The 25,301-nt window shown below is 43.8% G+C and overlaps 1 protein-coding gene across 2 annotated transcripts in view; it reads right to left on the reverse strand.

The window, feature by feature from the left end:
- The window catches only part of LOC112224754 (thyroid hormone receptor alpha-like), a 197,796-nt gene that overhangs the window by 16,171 nt on the left and 156,324 nt on the right, over nucleotides 1-25,301 (reverse strand). Inside the window, exons 5-12 of one of the 2 annotated variants that reach the window (XM_042305904.1) lie at nucleotides 16,373-16,434; nucleotides 15,437-15,475; nucleotides 7,758-7,858; nucleotides 7,066-7,213; nucleotides 6,678-6,883; nucleotides 1,736-1,871; nucleotides 1,407-1,417; nucleotides 197-455 (exon numbers count right to left, since the gene is read on the reverse strand). In XM_042305904.1, the coding sequence (XP_042161838.1) occupies nucleotides 197-455; nucleotides 1,407-1,417; nucleotides 1,736-1,871; nucleotides 6,678-6,883; nucleotides 7,066-7,213; nucleotides 7,758-7,858; nucleotides 15,437-15,475; nucleotides 16,373-16,434 (962 nt within the window). The remainder of the gene's footprint in view (nucleotides 1-196; nucleotides 456-1,406; nucleotides 1,418-1,735; nucleotides 1,872-6,677; nucleotides 6,884-7,065; nucleotides 7,214-7,757; nucleotides 7,859-15,436; nucleotides 15,476-16,372; nucleotides 16,435-25,301) is intronic. The other variant, XM_042305903.1, reaches the window with a different exon arrangement.

Below are 25,301 nucleotides of genomic sequence, written 5' to 3' on the forward strand. Positions count from 1 at the left end.
ACACTTATCACAATTGGGTTTTAGCCTAGTTACCTTCATCTAATAGTACAGCAACTTTATTCTTACGTTATAGTTTGTTCAGAGCCACAGAAAGTGCCTAGGTGGTAGGGGATGGATTTGGAACGCGTCCTGAATCCTCTCTGACCTGAATGACCTCAATTGACCTCTGTGCACTGACCCTTGACCCGGTCCTCACCTGAGCTCATGAGCAGCACAGCCTGCAGCAGCGCCACCTCCGTGTCGTCCAGATTGAACTGCGCCAGGCTCTTGCCCAGGTCGAAGATGGCGTCCGACACCACGCCCAAGCCGCCGTTCTTCAGCTGCTCCCGCTTGACCGCCATCTCGCCGCTCAGGGTCAGCGTCTCGCTCTCTGCGTCGTAGCGCACGGCAGCGCGCAGCGACATGATCTCCATACAGCAGCCTTTTAATAGGATGATCTGGTCCTCACAAGGCAGCTAGAGGGAGGAGGGAAAAGGAGGAGAGTAATAGTAAGAGTTTATTGGTTGCTCGCCGTCATAGACTGAATTTAGATCAATAGACCAATTTACAATCAGACTTTTATCAAATAGTAAGATCCTAAAAAAACACCATCATTCTAATACAATCCTATATGGAATATACAATACAATAATTCTACAACGACCAGTATTCGGAGTGACAGGTTTAAAAATAACAACAGTTCTAATTTTGAGTTCTTTGGTAGACTTCTCAAAAGCCACTGGGCTTTTGTGGTGTGTGTGTGCATTGATCAGTTTGGTGAAGAATGGGATAGGAAAGATCTGCTAGCATCCTGTTTGTGCTATTGCAGTTTTCAGGCCGAGGAAGCGAGAGAGACTGTTACTGAATGTAAAACAACGTGAACTTTAAAGGCACTCTTCCATCCTTCGATTGGAATTTCAAAGTATAGTTACGTAAGCCTACATACTTCCCAAATGTAGTGCTGTAGGCTTTGTGTGTAGAGTTCCAAGTCTGTATATAACATTCTGTTATATCAGCTGCACTCTATGACTGACTCCCCAAATCCCCCCCCATTCCCCTTGGCCCTCTATTTGCGCGAGTCTCAGCCATAGGCACAAGTGTCAAATACTCCAGCTATCCAAGTCATAAACAGTTCTCTCTGCTACCGCACGGCAAGTGATACCGATAAGTCTGGAACCAACAGGACCCTGAACAGCTTCTACCCCCAAGCCAAAAGACTGCTAAATAGTTAACCAAATAGCTACCCGGACTATCTGCATTGACCCTTTTTGCGCTAACTCTGTTGACTCATCACATACGCTTCTGCTACTGCTTATTATCTATCCTAGGCTTGAGGCCCTGGGTCTGAACCCCGCCCTGTGCAATTGGGTCCTGGACTTCCTGACGGGCCGCCCCCAGGTGGTGAAGGTAGGAAACAACATCTCCACTTCGCTGAGCACTTGTTGGCTGCTGATCCTGCTAATGACCATAGTAATCATACTGTCATTAGTAGCAACAACACTGCAGCAACGACAGAATCTATACCTAATTAAGTTAACACCAAACACAATGCAGGCTCATTATTGAGGAGAGACTCAGAGACTCAGGTCAACAGGCTTCAATTCAAACACACAAACAAAGACACAAGGCAGTATTAAGAACTGATAGAAGGAAGACCGACACATCCCGACACACACACCCCCCCACTGCATACACACACACACACACACACACACACACACACACACACACACACATAGGGCCTTACCCCGAGAACATGGGAAGTTTTTGGCAAAGTCGACGACGCGGGTGATGGCAGGGGTGATAATCTTGGTGAACTCACTGAAGGCCTCCAGGTCCACCTTGTCTCCGTCCGACGTGGGGGCCACGGGAGACTGACCTATGTCCTCTGGCTAGGGGACAGGACAGGGGACACATGGACACAACACATGTCAACAGATAGCCAGTAGCTGCGGTCAGGAACACGGGTCAAGTTAAGTCCTTTGATATTCCATGAGAGTTAATTCACTTGTTCGCTGGTAAGATGACACATTTAAGCACATCCGACAAAAATACGGAATTAGACATAGTCGATACATTACAATGACTGAATCGTTTTTTTACATTTTGAGGAAGATCAGATCATGTGTAGTAAACAACTCCTCAGTGTGCAAAAAGAGAATACACATAGAGATGCATAGCACATGGTCAAATTCGGTATCAGCGGTTGATTTACATGCACGACTAGCAGATGGGATTCTATGGACCTATGGACTCGGGCTCCCGAGTGGCGCAGCGGTCTAAGGCACTGCATCTCAGTGCTTGAAACAGCACTACAGACGCTCTGGTTCGAATCCAGGCTGTATCACAACCGGCTGTGATTGGGAGTCACATTGGCCCAGCGTTGTCCGGGTTTGGCCGGTCTAGGACGTCATTGTAAATAAGAATTTGTTCTTAACTGACTTGCCTAGTTAAATAAATAAAAGGCATATCAGACTCAAACTCTTAAATGTTGGTCCAGCCAATTTCATTGGGAGTTGAGAAAGGGCTGAAAAGTAACATAACAAAAGGCATTATAGGTGGGATAGGCTGAGGGAAACTGAGGGTTGGGATGTGGAACTGGAGACAAGTGGGAGTAGAGTAGAATGACGGTCAAAGATGAACGTTTTTAAGAAAGTACGTTTGAATGACACTGAGGGTTGACACTGCGCTGTTACATCCCATGCCTGTTTGCCTGAGGCTGATGCCGCGCAGGTGCTTGCAAGGGTGTATACCTGCATACACACACACACACGCTTTAAAACGCACACGCACACATGTCAATAGTGTCACACATGCACTCAAATGCATGTAGTTGGCCTTGCTGATGAGTTTTTTGCTGTCCTTGATGCCTTTTGTTTTTGCATTGTTTTCCTTTTTTCTCTTTTGTTTATTTTGTTGGTTGTTGGCACATTGGGTGGGTGGTTGTTTTGGTTGGGTTGGAGGGGGACAGCGACTTGGGGGGCAGTGGAGATGGGGAGGGAGTGGCGGGGGAGGTTTTTTTGACTATGGGGGTACAGCTCTATGGGAACTGTGTGGGGGGGTCTTGGATGGTCTTGGACTGGACCTTCATTTGGTCGAGTGACTTTGATTCCAAGTGCATGAAGGCAGCCTACAGCTTGTAAATAGGAATTTGTTGTGTAGATGCTAAATGTGCTAAATGTGTTGATGTTAATTAACGGTCAATTACCGTGAGACCGGCAGTTATTTGCTTGACAATCCCCGGCTGAAAAATGTCATGACCACCACAGCCCTATATCCCTAGTTTCCATTTTACCTTTATTTAACTAGGCAAGTCGGTTAAGAACAAATTCAATGACGGCCTAGGAACAGTGGGTTAACTGCCTTGTTCAGGGGCAGAACGGCAGATTTTTACCTTGTCAGCTCGGGGATTCGATCTTGCAACCTTTCAGTTACTAGGCCAACGCTCTAACCACTAGGTTACCCCATGTTGTCCGGACTAGCCCTGTCAGGATACCCTGTGGTAGTACTGGTAGTCCTATTGATCTGATGTGCTATTCATGGGCCAGGTGGCTCTGGGCACACAGCGGCAGGAGGTTGTAGCTAGGGATTAGGCCTAGCAGGTGCTGAGCTATGAGCTGGGCACTTCACTCACTCACAGCATGGCTATCACTAAGCCTTGGCAAGAAGCAGGGTTCTTTATTAGCAACCTGCCCCATGAACAGGTGATCTACCTGGGAGGAAGATGAGAGGAAATGGGGGTGATCCTGGTGGGGGTTTCCGAGGCTCACTGTGAATGGCAGGTGTGGTAAGAATTGCAAGGCAACTGTGTTCAACAAGTGGTGTGGTATGAGGAGGAAATGGGACGTGTGGTTTGAACACACAAAAACATACACACACACTTCCATATTTTCTCACACTTTCTGTTTTTCTGTCAGGAATTTTAATTGTCTGTATTGTCTACTTGTTGAATGTTTGAAGTCTTGATTCGTGGTTGTTTGTAATGTCTTGTTAATTAGTGTTGGACCCCAGAAAGATTAGCTAGCTTTATGGCGTCAGCTAATGGGGCTCACTCACTCACTCTCACACACACATGATGCAATACCGCTCTCATATACCCATATGTGCACACCAGTGTAAGGCCCCAATTCACCCAGAACGGCTCTAAATAGAGAGAATCATCCATACCACAGAATGTTCACCCGCAAAGCCACATTCAATTTGCCCTCACCATTACGAGGTGTGTGAAAGTACTGACAACCCAAAATCAAACTTTGGATTTGAGAAAGCTGCAACTTATACCAGCCAATATAGAAAATAATGCCTTTCAACTGGTGCCAGAAGAAACCCATGAGTTCCTTTTAAAACTTCTATAAATACCTTAACCAATGTAACCTTTAAAACATATAGAAACCTTAGTGTATAGCCTAGACTAGAGACCTTATAGACAATTTAGGCTTGTACTCGTGTGCGTGACAGGGGCTGTAGCAATGATTTTACTGTGGGGAGTTGTAAGTAAATGCTGATTGCCAGTCGAGATGATGGACGGCACTCAACGTAAATGCTAATGGGACTATTTAGTGTAATTATTAAGTGCAGAAGCCCAATTTATCACAAATGAGCCTAAAATTGACAGCCAGCCAGCAAAACTGAGAAGCAAACAAACACTTAGGGAACCAGCCAGCCAGTCAATCAGAAGCTGGCAACATTATCAGCCCTAGTGGGGGCGAGACGAACGTTGGTCGTCCTTGAAGGGTGTAGAAAAGTCATAGGTCAGAGTTTGGTGCCCCCGCTGGCATTGAATGTAATAAAGGCTTATACATACAGGCCAGGTCAAAGTGATTTGCAATAGACAAATTTAAACCATTCAGAAAGTATTCATACCCCTTGACTTTTCCATATTTTGTCGTGTTACAGCCTGAATTTAAAAAGGATTACATTTAGATTTTTTTCCCACTGGCCTACACACAATACCCCATAATGTGAAAGTGGAATTATGTTTTAGAATTTTTTACTAATTAATAAAAAATGTAAATAAGTATTCAACCCCTTTTATTATGGCAAGTCTAAATAAGTTCAGGAGTAAACTTTGCTTAACAAGTCACATTGAATATCCCTTTGAGCATGGTGACGTTATTAATTACATTTGGGATGATGTATCAATAGACAACAACAACAAAATATCACTTCAAATATAAAGACGTCCTTCTTAACTCAGTTGCCGGTGAGGAAGGAAATCGCTCAGGGATTTCACCATGAGGCCAATGGTGACTGTAAAACAGTTAGAGTTTAATGGCTGTGATAGGAGAAAACTGAGGATGAATGAACAACTTTCAAGTTAATCCACAATACTAACCTAATTGACAGAGTGAAAAGGACACCTGTATAGAATAAAAATATTTCCAAACATGCATCCTGTTTGCAACAAGGCACTACAGTAATACTGCAAAAAAATATGGCAAAGCAATTAACTTTTTGTCCTGAATGCAAAGTGTTATGTTTGGGGCAAATCCAATACAGCACATTACTGAGTACCACTCTCCATATTTTCAAGCATAGTGGTGGCTGCATCATGTTATGGATATGCTTGTAATCGTTAAGGGCTGGGGAGTTTTTCAGGATAAAAAAACAAATGGAGTGGAGCTAAGCACAGGCAAAATCCTAGAGGAAAACCAGGTTCAGTCTGCTTTTCACCAGACACTTGAAGATTAATTCACCATTCGGCAGAAAAATAACCTAAAACACAGACCAAATCTACACTAGAGTTGCTTACCAAGAAGACAATAAATGTTCCTCAGGGGCTGAGTTACAGTTTTGACCACTAGGCTACCTGCCGCCCCGAAAGATTCACAACTGTAATCGCTACCAAAGGTGCTACTACAAAGTATTGACTCAGGGGTGTGAATACTTATGTAAATGAGATATTTCTACATTTTATGTTCAATGAATTAGCAAATATTTCTAAATGTTTTCTCTTTTGTCATTATGGGGTATTATGTGTAGATGGGTGAGGGGGAAAAAAGTTCAATTTAATCCAATTAGAATTTGGGCTGTAACACAACTAAATGTGGAATAAGAGGTATGAATACTTTCGGAAGGCACCGTAGCAATAGTCCACAGTGATTTGGCATTCTCAACATACAGGCTACAAATATTTCTCTGTGTGTTTCGTTTGTAAGCTCAAATGGACAATGAGCAGTGATGTCCAACGGGCCTTTGAAAAACAAAATACTTATCATAGAATATGGGGACATATGGGGAAACGTATTCAATCTTTTGTAAAAATCCATCGAGTCTAAGTCATGGAGGAGTTTCCTCCCAAGGTCGAGAGAGAAGGCCCTGTTGTACACTCCAGACGCTGACAAGCTACATGTAGCTGTGGTCTCATGTCTACAACACTGTTGTAAGTTCGTCACCTGGAAGCTTAGCCATATCTGGTCTACCAGTTTATTGAAACTCTACAATCAAGCTGTTGTGACATATTGAATTTGATTACTGTAACCAATTATTGCAAGGCAGATTATGATGCAAAACCAGGTATAAACAGAGATTAACAAGGAAGTAAGGCTTTGAGAAGATCTACTTTAGATTTGTACTAGAGTTTTGTCCCGGGGGGGCCTGGTCATGTCTGCTTGCTTCAACGCCTGTTATGTCTCTGCTTGTCTTTGTCATTAAAACATCTCATAGTCTGGCAGCCATCCTGTCCTTCATCCTCTTACCAGGAACTTGCGTTTCTGTTTCCAGTGGGAGCCCTGTGCATTGGTGTGGCGGTGGGCCTCGGTCAGCATGCGGATCAGCTCCCACTCTGAGCCGGTGGGCTCCGGCCGGTTCTGCAGAGTCTTCACCATCTCCTCCTTCTTCCTCTTCTCCCGGTTCTCCTCGATCAGACGCCGCTTGGCCACCCGCTTAGAGTCATCCAGGACGACTGAGAGAGAGAAAGGAGGAACAAAAAAGGGAGAGAGAAAATGTATTTCAGTTACATCAAGAAGTCACGACTGAGGGCATCCGTATGACTTGTAAAATGTTTGTAAATGTGTAGGATAAATGACATTGTGCACGACACGGTGTGTGTGCGTGCATGCATGTGAGTGCGAGAGAGACACTCACGGTCCATGGCCATGCCCACTGCGATGCACTTCTTGAAGCGGCACAGCTGGCACTGGTTGCGGGTGATCTTGTCGATGATGCAGCAGCCATCGTACTTACAGGAGTAGGCGGGGTGGAGGTTCTTCTGAATCGTCCGCCGAAAGAAACCCTGGGAGAGAGAGCGAGAGGGTGAAGAAAAACAATGGAGGAACAGAAAGGGAAGAAGGAAGAAAGAAGGAGCCAGAGGGTGTGTGTGTGTGTGTGTGTGTGTGTGTGTGTGCGCGAGAGGATTTGACAGGGGTGGCAGACAGACCATGATGCAGAGTTGAAGTGGGGGAGGAGAGAGACAGAGAGAGAGTCAGTCAGAGTCCCTTGGACTAGAGTGAGGATGACAGAACTGATATAGATATGACATACTGTAAATATTGAGGAAGCTGTCATGCTGTGTGTGTGTGTGTGTGTGTGTGTGTGTGTGTGTGTGTGTGTGTGTGTGTGTGTGTGTGTGTGTGTGTGTGTGCATTAAATTCAGGCAAAAAAACACCTGCCCCGAATTGAATGCATGTGAATATCCTTATTTATTTATGGTTGATGTTGGGATGAAACCTTCCCCCATCTGATCTTTGTTTTTCCTGGCCTTGTCCTAACCTAAACAGTGCAGTCTCCATTCAAAAGTTGTGCTCTGTAGCGTGTGCATGTGGCCCTGTGTGTCTCACCTTGCAGCCCTCACAGGTGATGCAGCGGTAGTGGTAGCCAGTGGCCTTGTCTCCACACACCACGCACGGTTCATCCTTCTCCAGGTAGCTGGGGATGTACCCTGCAGCACACAGAGAGAGGTGGAGAAGGAGAGTGGGATGAGAAGGAGTGAGTATGAGGACAAGACCTGAAGTTCACACTATTGCCACGCAGTACTAATGCTTTAAAGATAGTCAGTATTCGGACCTCAGAGGTTTCAAGATAGGCGTAATAGATACAGGTAATTGCCAAAATAACGGAAACCCTTGAGTAAATGAGGGCTACAAAGTGCTTCCACACAGGTGTGGTTCCTGAGTTAATTAAGCAATCAACAACCCATCATGTTTAAGGTCATGTATAAAAAAGCCCTGCTGCCCATTATTTTGGCTACCATGGCTAGAAGAAGAGATCTCAGCGACTTTGAAAGAAGGGTCTTAAAAGGGCATAGGGGGGTTAAAGGGCGCGTGTGTGTATGTGTCAGTCACCAGATCTCAACCCAATTGAACACCGCGTTTTCCCCCGACATCAAAGTTGAGGAGAGATTGACTACATCACTATTGGTCATTGTGCGAAGTTTTGATCTGTTGCAGGTACCAAACTGTCTGTCCAAGCAGTTGGCGCACAGTTAGGACACTCATCAGTACAAGACATGCAACCAGAGGTCTCTTCACAGTCCCCAGGTCCAGAACAGAGGCTGGGAAACGCGCAGTATTAGATAGAGCCATGGCTACATGGAACACTGTGCCCCCGCATGTAACTCAAGCTAGCAATACAAAATAAAAAACGATAAAAGAACACCTTACTGCACAAAGGGCACTGTGAAGAGACAGCCATTTTATATATATTGTATTGTAATTGGCACTGTATTATGAATTAGACCTAGATATTGTGTGTATGTACTCTGTGTGACGTTTTAAATTGATGTAGTTCAGTCATTGACTAATAGTGTTCTGTACTATGTACAGTATTATGTCATGTTTCATGTGGACCCCAGGAAGAGTAGCTGATGCTTTTGCAGTGGCTAATGGGGATCCTAATCGATACCCAAAATACCAACAAACAAAAAAACAAGAATGGTGTCGCATCGAGTTCCAGACACTTCTAGAATATACGGCAAGGTGCATTGAAGCTGTTCTTTGTGGGCAGAACTGAAAACGTGTGTGCGAGCAGGGAGGCCTACAAACCTGACTCAGTTACACCAACTCTGTCTGGAGGAATGGGCCGAAATTCACCCAACTTATTGTGGGAAGCTTGTGGAAGGCTACCCAAAATGTTTAACAATTTAAAGGCAATGCTACCAAATACTAATTGAGAATGTAAACTTCTGACCCACTGCGAATGTGATGAAAGAAATAAAAGCTGAAATAAATCTCTCTCTACTATTATTCTGACATTTCCCATTCTTAAAATAAAGTGGTGATCCTAACTGACCTAAGACGTCATTTTTACTAGGATTAAATGTCAGGAATTGTGAAAAACTAAGTTTAAATGTATTTGGCTAAGGTGTGTAAACTTCCGACTTCAACTGTATTTGTGAGTAGAGTTCAGTGTGTGTGCATAGCGTAAGTGCAACAGAGTTTGTGCAAAAAAAGGAGAAATGAAGGAAGTCCGGGTAGCCACTTGATTAGCTAATTTAGCAGTCTTGTTTAGAAGTTTTATGGTAGAAGCTGTTCAGGGTTCTGTTGGTTCCATAATTGCTGTGCGGTAGCAGAGAGAACAGTCTGTGGCTGGAGTCTTTGAAAAATTGTTGGGCCTTCCTCTGACACTGCCTGGTATAGAGGTCTTGGATGGCAGGGAGCTCGGCCCCAGTGATGCACTGGGCCGCCCGCAATACTCTCTGTAGCGTCTTGTGGTCGGATGCCGAGCAGTTGCCATACCAACCAACCAGCCAGTCAAGATGCTCTTGATGATGCAGCTGTAGACCTTTCTGAGGATCTGAGGGCCCATGCCAAATCTTTTCAGCCTCTTGAGGGGGAAGAGGCGTTGTCGTTCCCTCTTCACGACTGTGTTGGACACCGAGGAACTTGAAGCTCTCGACCCGCTCCACTACAGCCCCAATGATGTGAATGAGGGTGTGCTCGGCCCTCTGTTTCCTGTCGTCCACGATCAGCTCCTATGTCTTAGATTTCCCTTTACTGGAACTAAGGGACCTAGACCGAACCAAAACAGCCCCAGACTTTTATTCCTCTTCGACCAAACTTTACAGTAGGCACTATGCATTTTAGGCAGGTAGCGTTCTCCTGGCATCCGCCGAACAGCACTTATGACAGAGCCACATTGAAAGTCACTGAGCTCTTCAGTAAGGCCATTCTACTGTCAATGTTTATCTATGGAGATTGAATGGCTGTATGCTCAATTTTATACACCTATTAGCAACAGGAGTGGCTGAAATATCCTAATCCACTAATCTGAAGGGGTGTCCACGCGTGTGTGTGTGTGTGTGTGTGTGTGTGTGTGTATATATATATATATATATATAAAGTACAAACCAGGGTTGAGGTCAATTCCAGACACTTCAGGAAGTACATGTACAGTGGGGCAAAAAAAGTATTTAGTCAGCCACCAATTGTGCAAGTTCTCCCACTTAAAAAGATGAGAGTGGCCTGTAATTTCCATCATAGGTACACTTCAACTATGACAGACAAAATGAGAAGAAAAAAAATCCAGAAAATCACATTGTAGGATTTTTTATGAATTTATTTGCAAATTATGGTGGAAAATAAGTATTTGGTCACCTACAAACAAGCAAGATTTCTGGCTCTCACAGACCTGTAACTTCTTCTTTAAGAGGCTCCTCTGTCCTCCACTCATTACCTGTATTAATGGCACCTGTTTGAACTTGTTATCAGTATAAAAGACACCTGTCCACAACCTCAAACAGTCACACTCCAAACTCCACTGTGGCCAAGACCAAAGAGCTGTCAAAGGACACCAGAAACAAAATTGTAGACCTGCACCAGGCTGGGAAGACTGAATCTGCAATAGGTAAGCAGCTTGGTTTGAAGAAATCAACTGTGGGAGCAATTATTAGGAAATGGAAGACATACAAGACCACTGATAATCTCCCTCGATCTGGGGCTCCACGGAAGATCTCACCCCGTGGGGTCAAAATGATCACAAGAACGGTGAGCAAAAATCCCAGAACCACACGGGGGGACCTAGTGAATGACCTGCAGAGAGCTGGGACCAAAGTAACAAAGCCAACCATCAGTAACACACTACGCCGCCAGGGACTCAAATCCTGCAGTGCCAGACGTGTTCCCCTGCTTAAGCCAGTACATGTCCAGGCCCGTCTGAAGTGTGCTAGAGAGCATTTGGATGATCCAGAAGAAGATTGGGAGAATGTCATATGGTCAGATGAAACCAAAATATAACTTTTTGGTAAAAACTCAACTTGTCGTGTTTGGAGGACAAAGAATGCTGAGTTGCATCCAAAGAACACCATACCTACTGTGAAGCATGGGGATGGAAACATCATGCTTTGGGGCTGTTTTTCTGCAAAGGGACCAGGACGACTGATCCGTGTAAAGGAAAGAATGAATGGGGCCATGTATTGTGAGATTTTGAGTGAAAACCTCCTTCCATCAGCAAGGGCATTGAAGATGAAACGTGGCTGGGTCTTTCAGCATGACAATGATCCCAAACACACTGCCCGGGCAACGAAGGAGTGGCTTTGTAAGAAGCATTTCAAGGTCTTGGAGTGGCCTAGCCAGTCTCCAGATCTCAACCCCATAGAACATCTTTGGAGGGAGTTGAAAGTCTGTGTTGCCCAGCAACAGCCCCAAAACATCACTGCTCTAGAGGAGATCTGCATGGAGGAATGGGCCAAAATACCAGCGACAGTGTGTGAAAACCTTGTGAAGACTTACAGAAAACATTTGACCTCTGTCATTGCCAACAAAGGGTATATAACAAAGTATTGAGATAAACTTTTGTTGTTGACCAAATACTTATTTTCCACCATAATTGGCAAATAAATTCATAAAAAATCCGACAATGTGATTTTCTGGATTTTTTTTCCTCATTTTATCTGTCATAGTTGAAGTGTACCTATGATGAAAATTACAGGCCTCTCTCATCTTTTTAAGTGGGAGAACTTGCACAATTGGTGGCTGACTAAATACTTTTTTGCCCCACTGTGTGTGTGTGTGTGTGTGTGTGTGTGTGTGTGTGTGTGTGTGTGTGTGTGTGTGTGTGTGTGTGTGTGTGTGTGTGTGTGTGTGTGTGTGATAGATAGATAGATGTGTGTGTGTGTATATATATATATAAAGTACAAACCAGGGATGAGGTCAATTCCAGACACTTCAGTAAGTACACCGAAATGCACTGGACAGGGAGAAGGCAGGGTAAAGCATGGTAGGGATGCCCAGTCTCAGTCTCAGGCTGATCCCAAGCCAGTCTGTGTGGTTTTTCTTAGGAACCTGAGCCCAAACTCAATAGTGCTGCAGCAGCCCACGCCCACTACTATAGTTGCCCCTACTCCAATATCTCAATTGAAGTACTGTCCCATCTATTCAAATTCCAATTCAATATGCTCTGACCCAAAAGGCTGTATGTAACTGAACTGTACTCTCTGACCCAGTCTGTCCGTATTCATTAATTTCTGTTTAGAAAAGACAAGTCACATTTAAATCTATTTTCACCGAATACAAAATGGAAAGGGCAATGCTTTCTTCATAGAAAAGTACTACACTTAATCTAGATACATTTAGATGAAATAAAGTCTTTCAAAATAAATTTAAGGAAAAATGACATGCTGTTTATTTTAGGCAACAGCTAAACCTTGACTCAGTTTTGGTAACGAACCACTTCTCGCATAATTGTTTTTAAGAAACCCATTTCCTTCATGGGTTATTCAGACAAAAAATGCTGAGGGTGCCATGCCATGTGTCAAACAGGGAGTACAGGAAGGGGCTAAGCACACACCCCTGGGGGGCCCCCGTATTGAGGGTTAACGTGGTGGAGCTGTTGTTGCCTACTTTTACCACCTGGGGGTCGGCCCGTCAGGAAGTCCATGATCCAGTCGCAGAGGGGAGTGTTCAGTCCCAGGGTCCCAAGCTTGGAGGGCACTTTGGTGTTGAATGCTGAGCTGTAGTCAATGAACAGAATCCTCACGCAGGTATTCCTCTTTTCTAGGTGGGAGCGTGGAGTGCAATTGAGATCTGTTGGGGCGGTATGCAAATTGGAGTGGGTTCAGGGTGTCCGGGATGATGGAGTTGATGTGTGCCATAACCAGCCTTTCAAAGCACTTCATTATCACAGATGTGTGCTACAGAGTGGTGGTCATTGTGGCAGGATGACTTAAGAGTTTTTGGGAACAGGAATGATGGTAGTTTGAAACATGTGGGGATTACAGACTGGGCGAAGGAGAGGTTAAAAATGTCTGTGAAGATACCTGCCAGTTGGTCTGGCATACTCTGAGGACACTCCCTGGAATAGTGTCTAGCCGATCAGCCTTACGAGTCTTTACCCATTAAAAAAACGTGTGTCAGCCTCGGAGAGAGAGATCACCCGGTCCTCCGGATTAGCGGGGGCCCTCATTCAGGGCTCTGTGTTGTTTTTTGTCAATGCACGCATACAAGGCATTGAGTTCATCTGGTAGAGAGGCATCGTTGGGCAGATCAGGCTTCCTTTGTAGTCTGTAATGTACTGTAGCCCCTGCCACATGCGTCAAGCTTAGGCGCCGGTATAATAGGTTTCCACCTTGTTCCAATATTGTCTTTTTTCCTGTTTGACGGCTCTGTGGAGGACGTAGTCTGACTTTTTGTACATGTTCGTGTCCTCAGCCGTAGCCCTGGGGTTGGATGCGTTTGTTCTGTGAGCGGTAATTCTGTCCTTTAGCTTACCGCGCACCTCAAGAGTTAATCCAGGGCTTTTGATTGAGGAAGCAGCGAACCTTCACTGTGGGGACGATGTCTGCGATGCATTTCCTGATGTGGTTAACTCGTCGACGCTAATCGTCCGGGAAAATATTCCAGTCAGCGCTAGCAAAGCATTCCTGCAAGCACAGCCTCGGCTTCGTCTGACCATTTTTTCTACGGAGCGCATCATGGGTACTTCCTGTTTGAGCTTCTGTCTGTAAAGAGGAAGCAGGAGTATAGAGTCGTAATCTGATTTGCCAAAGGGGGGGACGAGGGAAGGCCTTGTATGCTTGCGTTTGTATTGAGTAACAGAGGGTTGAGTAACACTATGTTGGTGTTTCTTTTATTTTGGCAGTTACTTGTATCTCCAAATACATATAAAGTATGAAACAGGGTTGGGGTCAAATCCATTTCAATTTCAGACAATTCAGGAAGTACACGGAAATTCCAATGACCTTCAATTATTTTCACGGAGGAAAATTGGGAATTGGGTTTACTTTCTGAATTCATCGGCATTGAAATGGAATTGAGCCCAACCCTGGCATAAGCAGACATACAATAGAACACAGTCAAACAAAAACTCATGATCTTATCCTAAGATCTTGGCCTGAGGACCCCATCACATGAGAGTCAGGATACAAACCACTAGAGGAAACGACAGTGTGACAATGTGTGTTTGTGTGCACTCGCGCATGCATGTGTGTGTCTCTGTGTTCGCCTGAGAGTGAGGAGGTTAACCAATTCGGGTACTGTCTTTCTTTTCCTGGCATGTAATGAAGGTGTAAGTCCTTAAATACATCTCCTCACTTGAGAAATTGTACATTGGCAGAGAGAGACTCCAACAAGCACCCTTCAGTGTGAGAGACACTCTAAGGCAATCAAGTATGACTCGCCCTCGGGTAGAAGACAAAAACACCCACCAGACAGCCTCTCTCTCTACCTCCTCCCTTTCTCTCTTTATCCTCCCTCCTTCAGGCCAGTGCTCTTCTAGTCTTCCCCTTCTCAAGCCACCTCAGGAAAAAGGTAAACCTGTACTATGTCCATACAGAACATTGGGATTTAGTGGGGGAGTGCGTAGAAACAGGAAACGGCCTCCAGCCCGCAGTTTAATAAAATATATAGCTGTGATACGAGGGGAGGAGAGACGAAATGGTACGCTGCGCATTACACAAACACACACACTGCCAATAGCAGATCCTTGGACGCAGCTTAGGGAGCCAAGATGTAATGTCTGTGTAGGCTCCTCTCTCTGCATTGCTGTGTGTGTGTGTGTGTGTGTGTGTGTGTGTGTGTGTGTGTGTGTGTGTGTGTGTGTGTGTGTGTGTGTGTGTGTGTGTGTGTGTGTGTGTGTGTGTGTGTGTGCACGAATGTGAGGGTGTACCACTGTATGCACACGTGTGTGTACTATCCCTAGAGAGAGAGAGTAAAAAGGGAGTAAACGTGTGGGTGTTTTGGCGTGTATGTTTATGTCTGGCCCACACTGAGTACAGTCTTACTAGTGTCAGTCTGGCCCTCCCCTTATGGCAGAAAAACAGAGGCGAAGGAGTGGACACTTGACAGGGAGAAGGCAGGGAAAGACAGGGTAAGGCAGGGTAGGGACGCCCAGTCTCAGTCTCAGGCTGGTCCCAAGCCAGTCTGTGTGGTTTTGTTAGAAACCCGAGCCCAAACTCAATAGCGCCGCTGCAGCCCACACCCACTGCTATAGTCACCCCTACTCCAATATCTCAATTGATGTACTGTCCCATCTATTCAAATTCCAATTCGATATGCTCCGACCCAAAAGGATGTATGTAACTGACCTGTACTCTCTGACCCAGTCTGTCCGTATCCATTCATTTCTGTTTAGAAAAGAAAAGTCACATTTGAATCTATTTTCACCGAATACAAAATGGAAGGGGCAATGCTTTCTTCATAGAAAAATACTACACTTAATCTAGATAGAAAATCAATTTCAAGCAAAATGCATATTGTTTATTTTAGGCAACCGTTAAACCTCTACTCAGTTTTGGTAACAAGCAACTTCTTCCCCCCAAATATTTTTTTAAGAAACCCATTTCCTTCCTTCCTTCCATGCCATGCCATGTGCCAATGACATAACTTATAACACTTAGATAATAAGGACCTGCACTATGCCCCACCACCCCTCAAAGCCCGGCTCAGACATATTGTCATAGTTTCCCAGCTGAGATGGACCGTGGAGGGTCACATGATTCAGGTCTAGCTGCCAGAGAGCATGCTAGGTTTTGGGGGCCTACAGGCTTCCTCATTGGTCTGTCTGCCCGGGCGTGTTCAGGAGATGACAAACACAGAGGTTTTATGGCATCTCGGCAGAGGCGACGTGTAGCGTCCTGCAAATTCCTCAAAGTTGTTTTCCTTTCTCTTCACCCTCCGCCCCTCAACTTCCAAGCTGTCAGTCAGTGTATTCTGCCGCGTGAAGAACGAGAGCAGAGTGACAGCCTCCCGTTGAAAGAGATCCCTTTTTCCCCCCCATTCTCTTTGGTGATAAACACAGACTAAAATGTAAAGAAGGTGGCAGTGATTTATGAGCTGAGGCTCCTGGGTCTTCCACACAAGCACAGACCGTACAACCCAGGTGACAGGTTGGGAACACAATGCAGGTTTGAGTTTTTCTTTCCAGAGTTGAAGAGTCTAAGGCTGGAATTCAATCAAACCCACATTGTGAGCATAGTGTTCTTGTGTGCAAACGGCTGTAAATCTACCGTAACTGTACCTACCAGACATGCTCTTCACAGAACATGAACTGTTCTTTCTTTTCCTTTTCGGGCCATCGATCCACCTGTAGAGAAGGAGAGAATAAAAGATAGTTGGAGATGAGGAGAGAGAGAGAGAGAGAGAGGAGAGAGACATTAGAGTCTACGTACAATAGGACACACAGGAATTCAAAAACACAGGCGTGAAGGACATGTCTTCTCCTGACAGTTCTCCTGCGGGAGTCTTGCAGGACTGTAGCAGTGCTCGCGCTAAGTGTCTGTGGTCGGGAAAATGGCTGCCCTGCCACTTCAATTTACATTAGAGGGGAAGGCAAGAACAACAACAACAACACACGCACATACAACGACGCCAAAACACACATACGCGCACACACACACACACACACACACACACACACACACACACAAGTACACAGTTGGCAACACTCACACGCATACAAAAACACACCTATGCGCACACACACATCTGAACATAGCTCTGCAACAGGAGAATTGAGGAGACTGTGAGCTCCTTAGGGAGTTCTGGAAGCACACAGCCCAGAAGAGAGTGCACTAACAAGTCATGCTGTAGGATCTATCAGATGTCAACACTAGTAGACTTCCAAGGGTCCCACCTCTGCAACCATCCAGACTCTCCTGAGCACTTCAGCATATCTCACCATATTTTATTTATCCTTTAGTTATTTAGGAAAGTATTCTTATTTACAATGATGGCCTAGGAATAGTGGGTTAAATGCCTTGTTCAGGGGCAGAATGACAGATTTTTACCTTGTCAGCTCGAGGATTCGATCTATCAACATTTCAGTTACTGGCCCAACGCTCTAACCACTAGGCTAACTGCCACTCCTTTTAAAAAATGTTTTAATAAAACATAATATAGTTTACTAAAGTGAATTTGGACACTAGTTTGTCTGGTCTAACTCCCCCTCTCCGTTCTCAGTAAATAGCGATCCATTGTTGCCAGGGAAATCCTAAGGACTTAAGTGGCTGTTTCATTGACTCCCTAATTGGGCTGAAATGCCAACTGTGTCTGACCCTGTGTGTATGCCTTCTTGTTGCATTACCGACTGAGTTGTTTTCAATTACAGTAATGTCGGTGCCACAGTGAACCAAATCGAGTCTTAGTGTGTTTTCACATATAGTCCCCTTTAACAGAACCGATCTCAGTCCTCTTTAAAGTGAACTCTGTGGTTTAAAAAAATAATTGCAACATAACTCTGTTGTCTTTGTATTACACTGTCCTTGCCTTTGAATGAGGACTCAACACTTTTGCCAGTTCACTTCACCCATTTTGTGGTTAAAAGATAATATGATAATTGTAATCAAAATATACTATTAACATGTATATATTATTGGTAACAAAATAAATAACAGGATAATAAAAGCAGATTCAATAATGCTATAATTGGAAAATGTACACCCAATGTAGGCTACTGCCCCTTTAAGAGCTAGAAATTATTTTGTACCCTAGGTTGAGATTTTCACCACCAAATATGTTGTCTTCTCACACTATTCAAACCCCACTATCGAATAAACCGTTTATGAAGCTCTCGTATATATCACATATTGCAAACAAATAACCTGACTAAAAACTCCACACAAATTTGGGAATTTCTGTGCATACTTGATCACTATCCAAAACAGCACACATTTCTTTCGGGTGAATCTGCACATCGTTATCTTCTCTCTTCTAGGCACCAATTGACAGTGGTGGGAAAAAAGTACTAAATTGTCATACTTGAGTAAAAGTAAAGATACGTTAGAAAATAACTCAGGTAGATGTGAAAGTCTCAACGCAAAATACTACTTGAGTAAAAGTCTAAAAGTATTTGGTTTAAAATATACACTACACAAAAATATAAATGCAACATGCAACAATTTATACGATTGAACAGAGTTACAGTTCATACAAGGAAATCAGTCAAGTGAAATAAATTCATTAGGCCATAATCTATGGATTTCACATGGTTGGGAATAAGGATATGCATATATGTTGGTCACAGATACCTTAAGAAAAAAAGTACGGGCATAGATTAGAAAACAAGTCAGTGTCAAGGGGGGGCGACGACGACCACGACGAAGACCATTTGACTCATGCAAGGCGACACATCTCCTTCACATAGAGTTGATCAGGCTGTTGATTGTGGCCTGAGGATTGTTGTCCCACTCCTCTTCAATGGCCTTGCGAAGTTGCTGGATATTGGCGGGAACTGGAAAACTGTCGTACACGTCGACCAGAGCATCCAAAACATGCTCAATGGGTGACAAGTCTGGTGAGTATGCAGGCCATGGAAGAACTGGGACAATTTCAGCTTCCAGAATTATGTACAGATCTTAGCAGCATCGGGCAGTGCATTATCATGTTGAAACATGACTTGATTGCAGCGGATGAATGGCACGACAATGGCCATCGGGACCTCTGTATCTCTGCATTCAAATTTCCATCATTAAAATGAAATTGTGACCGTTTTCCTGTCTTGCTAAGTAATCAAAGTGTAACGAGTACTTTTGAGTGTCAGGGAAAATGTTAAAAAATTACAGAATTTTCTTTAGGAATGTAGTGGAATAAAAGCAAAAGTTTTCAAAAATAGAAATGCTAAAGTACAGATACCCAAAGCAACTACTTAAGCGGTACTTTAAAGTATTAAGTACTTTACACCGCTGCCAATGTGAGGATGCACAGAAATCCCAACATTTGTGTGGAGTTTTTAGTCGGGTTATTTGTTTGCAATATGTGATACATACGAGAGCTTCATAAACTGTTTATTCGAAAGTGTGGTTTGAATAGTGTGAGGAGACAACATATTTGGTGAGAATCACAACATAGGGTATAAAATAAATGATAGCTTTTAAAGGAGCAGTAGCCTACATTGGGTGTACAATTGTCAATTACAGCACTACTTAATTGGCAGTTATTCTGCTGTTGTTTATTTTGTTACTATTAACACGTATATATTATTGGTATCATTCGATTACAATTATCATCTCATATTTTAACGAAATGCAATATATTAGCTTCCAAAATGTAAGTAGGCATATCTAGGTGTCCGATAGCACGTTCTGATTAAATGGTTTGTCCTGCGCTTTGTAAAAATCCAGAGTGTATTGAGTGAATGTAGGAAAAAGATCGTGGTTCCTTTCTAAACATAGCGATATGAATGCAAAGAGGACTCGGGCCACAAAATGGGTGTAGTCAACTGGCAAAATATTTGAGTCCTCATTGAAAGGCAAGGGCAGTGTGAATAGAAAGAGAGCTCAGTTTATTTACCCTTTTTAACGCCAAAGTTCACTTTAAAACTGAGAGCGCCTTAATTCAATAACTACTAGAATGGCCATGACGGTTATTCTGACCATTTTTTTTATAGTTCAATTGTATGAATAGTCCATAATACATTGATAACCGAATGCATTTATTATGTTAAAAGATTATGTTAACCTCAGGTTCACGAAATGACTTGATTGATCCAGAAGCGCATAAACTGTAAATACTAAAATAAGATGCTGTAAATACTAAAATAAGATGATAGTGTATTTTCGACTGTAAGACAAGTCTCCCGCCCAGCTGACCCGTTCAGACTACACCTTAACTATATCGAAACTAATTTCACACACATACTAATACGAATACGAATAATAGTAATAGATGTGGCCTAAATACAAGATTACATTTACAATAGTCAATGATGGGTGACAATAGTATCAATTGTCGAAGAGACTTGATGTCCTGCATCGACAAAGAAGCAAGGCGCTTACCAAATAGCGCTACTTCCATATCATCATACAGAGGTCCATGCAGGCCCGACATTTTGATTGCTATACCAAATCTGAAAGTGCAGATGCCAAGGTTTCTAATTAACCTAGTTTTTTTTGTCAAAACTCTGTATGATTGCGCGGATGGTCACTGTTTTAAAATATAACTTTTTTTTCTAGAATAACCATGTTTCCATGTCTTCCTCATGTGAGTAGGCTACTGGTGACAATCAGCAATAGCCATTTGGGATATTCCATTATATTCTTACTGTAAAATATGTGTGTTGACTGTGGTAGGGCAGGGCCTGTGATGTCTGCTAAACGAACAAGTTTATTTCATTGGCATGGCGTAGCCATAGCCTTGACAACTAAGCACAGATAAATACAACTCAAAACATGCTACTCTGTTCTTTTGAAATAAATTGCCTTGTTTCATGTTTTTTTATGACCTTCCTACATTAAATATTAATGGATTTATTTGTGATTGTGTATATTAGTACTAGAAAGGCAGAACGCATCGCAATGACTGAAAACAAATTTAAATGTCTAATTACTCTGCCATTTTTAAAGTCATGTCCCCCTCGTCCTAGACTTTTCCTAAATAAGTCTATCTCCGATAGTTGAATGTGTCATGCCCAGTTGAGAATCCCCCCGATAATTGCCTCGAAACTGAACCAAAACTATACCGAAACAAATTGCCACACATATAACAACAAGATTAAATAAATTAAGTATATTATGATGGGAGAGGGGTGGGGGGCGAACGAATCATAATTATGTAATCACCAATTGTGAATGAAGAACAGGCCATTCGGGCCATTCTACCATATATTCTAATTATTCCTAAATCTCAAAACAGTGTATCCTATATATCAGTCCACTGAATCCAAGCAGGTATATTAGTTTAGTAGGCTAATAAAACTTGGAGTAGGCTACACAGTGAGAGCGTGCATAAATTACAATGGCAAGCCCAGAACGAAAAGGACGCACATGCTGTAAGCCTTGCTTACAAGATCTGAATGAAAACGGACTCAGATGGCGGGGAATAAATGGATCATGAGATCTCTGATGATTATTATTCTGATTCGTGGTGAACGGCTTTCCATATCTGGGAAAGGATCCGTATCGGGCAGCAGGTGAGCGAGAGTCGGATAATGTTTCAGATGTATGAGATGACAGGAGGATGGAGAAACTCGCCGCCGGCCTGTTGCATGCTTGATTTGGCTGCTATCGACGCACACGTGTTGCTCAAGCAGCGGATGAACAACACCCATGAGCAGGAGAGACTTCATCATGAGTCATACTGTAACGTCTACAGTAACATAAACCATGTTATGTTCTTTTAAGTATTTACATTTTGTATTCTAGTGTTACCTAAGAACCTTCATAAACGCAAACAAATTACATTGTCACGAAGGGGGGTCCAATTAGCCCAGGCTTTTCTAGTTGAATGGATTTATTGCACTGGTGGCTGTTGGTGCTCTTCGAGGCCCGGCTATTCTACTAAATATGCAGTGATGGCGCTTTGAGGATGGCATGCTCAGAAAGTTGTTGTCTTTTATGAAATTTGTCCGAAAGTACTGCTAGAGTGTAAAATACACATATTTAGGAGAAGTCAGGGACAGGTGGGTTCAAGGTTTTTATTGAAATTAAGTCAGATTGACCGTCTTGGCGGATCTAGTATTAAAGAGGACTGAGATGTTTCTTTTGAAGAGGGCGAAATGTAAAAACACCCTTAAATGTTTAATAGAGAAATGGCTAATTGGGGCAATCCATTTTTTTTTCTTCAAATTAAATTCAGTACTTGTAATGAAGCGCATGTGATTTGCGACTTTGCAAACCCAAACAGGAATAAAGTGACTTATTTTACAACAGCGTGAGGTCATTTGACACTCAACCAAAAAGGGCCACAATAACAAGTAGACACGTTTATAGGGCTGCAATATATATGTATGACTGCTTTCATGCTAGATATGACAGGATGAGAGACCGGTAAAAAGTTTTCAGACCCCTTCACTTTTTCAACATTTTGTTACATTGCAGCCTCGTTAATGAAATATGCTTTTTTTCTCATCAATCTACACACAATACCCCATAATGACAAAGAAAAAACCTTCAAAAAATGTTTTGTGCAAATATGTAAAAATAATAATAATAATAATTATATATACAAATATATTCCATTGATCATCCTTGAGATGTTTCGACAACTTGATTGGAGTCCACCTGTGGTAACTTCAATTGATTGGACATGATTTGGAAAGACACACACCTCTCTATATAAGGTCCCACAGTTGACAGTGTCAGAGCAAAAACCAAGCCATGAGGTTGAAGGAATTGTCCGTAGAACTCCGAGACAGGATTTGTGTCGTGGCACAGATCTGGGGAAGGGTACCAAAACATTTCTGCAGCATTGAATGTCCCCAAGAAAATGGTGGCCTCCATCATTCTTAAATGGAAGAACCACCAAGACTCTTCCTAGAGCTGGCCACCCAGCCGAAATGAGCAGTCGGGGGATAAGGGCCTTGGTCAGGGAGGTGACTAAGAACCCGGTGGTCACTCTGACAAAGCTCCAGAGTTCCTCTGTTGAGATGGGAGAACCTTCTAGACGGACAACCATCTCTGCAGCACTCCACCAATCAGGCCTTTATGGTAGAGTGACTAGATGGAAGCCACCCCTCAGTAAAAGGCATATGACAGCCCACTTGGAGTTTGCCAAAAGGCACCTAAAGGACTCTCAGACCATGAGAAACAAGATTCTCTGGTCTGATGATACCAAGATTGAACTATTTGGCCTGAATGCCAAGCGTCACGTCTGGAGGAAACCAGGCACCGCTCATCATCTGGCCAATACCATCCCTACAGTCATGCATGGTGGTGGGAGTATCATACTGTGGGGATGTTTTCTAGTGGCAGGGACTGGGAGACTAGTCAGGATTGAAGGAAAGATGACAGAGCAAAGTACGGAGAGATCCTTGATGAAAACCTGCTCCAGAGTGCTCAGGACCTCACACTTGGGAAAAGGTTCACCTTCCAACAGGACAATGTCCCTAAGCACACAGCCAAGACAACGCAGCAGTGGCTTCGGGACAAGTCTCTGAATGTCCTTGAGTGGCCCAGCCAGAGGCTGGACTTGAACCCGATCAAACATCTCTGGAGAGACCTGAAAATAGCTGTGCAGTGACGCTCCCCATCCAACCTGACAGAGCTACACATTAGCCACGCCGACCCTCACCACGTGGGCCTGGTGCATACTTAGTCCCCTCCTGTACTCCCCGTTCACCCACGACTGCGTAGCCACGCACAATGGTGGTAGGCCTGATCACCGACAACGATGAGACCGCCTATAGGGAGGAAGTCAGAAACTTGGCAGTGTGGTGCCAGGACAACAACCTCTCCCTCAACGTGGTTAAGACAAAGGAGCTAATCGTGGACTACAGGAAAAGGAGGGTCGAGTATGCAACCATTCACATCATCAGGGCTGTAGTGGAGCAGGTCGAGAGCTTCAAGTTCCTTGGAGTCCACATCACCAACGAACTATCATGGTCCAAACACACCAAGACAATCGTAAAGAGGGCTCGACAATGACTATTTCCCCCCAGGAGGCTGAAAAGATTTGCATGGGACCTCAGATCCTCAAAAAGTTCTACAGCTGTACCATCGAGAACATCCTGTCTGGTTGCATCACCGCTTGGTATGGCAACTGCTCGGCATCCGAACACAAGATGCTACAGAGGGTAGTGGGTACGGCCCAGTACATCACTGGGACCAAGCTTCCTGACATCCAGGACCTCAATACCAGGCGTTGTCAGAGAAACGCCCTAAAAATGGTCAGACTCCATCCACCCAAGTCATAGAATGTTCTTTCTGCTACCACACGGCAAGCGGTACCGGAGCGCCAAGTCTGGGACCAAAAGGCTCCTTAACAGCTTCTACCCCCAAGCAATTAAACTGTTGAACTGTTAATCAAATGGCCACCCACCAAACTATTTACATCGACCCCCCTTTATTTTATTCTTATCTATTAAAATGTTTTGCACTGACTCTCTTGCACAGTCTCGATGTACACCCCACACTCACACATACTACACTGACACTCCAAACACACACACACACACACACACACACACACACACACACACACACACACACACACACACACACACACATGCATATTGACATTCCTTCACACTCTTCACATACGCTGCTGCTACTCTCTGTTTATTATCTATGCATACATAGTCTCTTTATCCCTACCTACATGTAACCAGTACCCCTGCACATTGATCCCTTGTATATAGCCTCGTCATTGTTGTTTTGTGTTACTATTTTTCCTTTAGTTTATTTAGCAAATTCTTCTTACTTTAAAAAAAACTCTGCATTGTTTTTATTTGTATGTCTAGCTGACATAATACAATTTCAAAGTATGTACGAACGTGTCTGTAATAGAATAAGCCTATCAGAAATGTTTGTAGACATTAATAAAGGCATTTCTATAGCATACAAAATACTTTTTACAATGGTGGGGGAGTACCAAGATGGTGGCATGGTGGCTTCAACAAGGCGCCCCCTATCAGTCATCTAGTATGTATATATCAACCATCGAGTGCCACTATGGGATGAACCGAACATGTCCAGCTGTAACAACAATGCAGCAAGTATAGCGTTGTCATTGGGTGATAGCCAACGGTAAATGTCACTCCCAGCTCTGGCTTCCTCATCAAAAGCCATCAGATATGCCGATGCCCGGGGTGATAGCCATCAAATTGTCAACCCACTGACAGTACAGCCTCCCACCCTGTGGCCTTCTGATGCTACCTGTGTCGCACGACTACACAAGCACTCACTCACTCACTCACTCACACACTCACACACACTCACACTCACACACACACACACACACACACACACACACACACACACACACACACACACACACACACACACACACACACACACACAAAACACACACACACACACACAGAGAACAACACCATTTAGTTTCCTGATACATACACACAGAGACAGAAAAAGTCCCGTCCCTGTTTCCCCAACCAGGGTCTTCACATCTGCTACGCACACACGCACCTACTCAAGACCCCCATCGCCCACCAACCCCACAAATAAAACTCATCCCACTCCCTAGGGAAGGGGACGGGGCACCCAACGGGGCGGCAGGTAG

Source organism: Oncorhynchus tshawytscha, linkage group LG25, assembly GCF_018296145.1.
Source record: "Oncorhynchus tshawytscha isolate Ot180627B linkage group LG25, Otsh_v2.0, whole genome shotgun sequence".
Taxonomy (NCBI): Eukaryota; Metazoa; Chordata; class Actinopteri; order Salmoniformes; family Salmonidae; genus Oncorhynchus; species Oncorhynchus tshawytscha.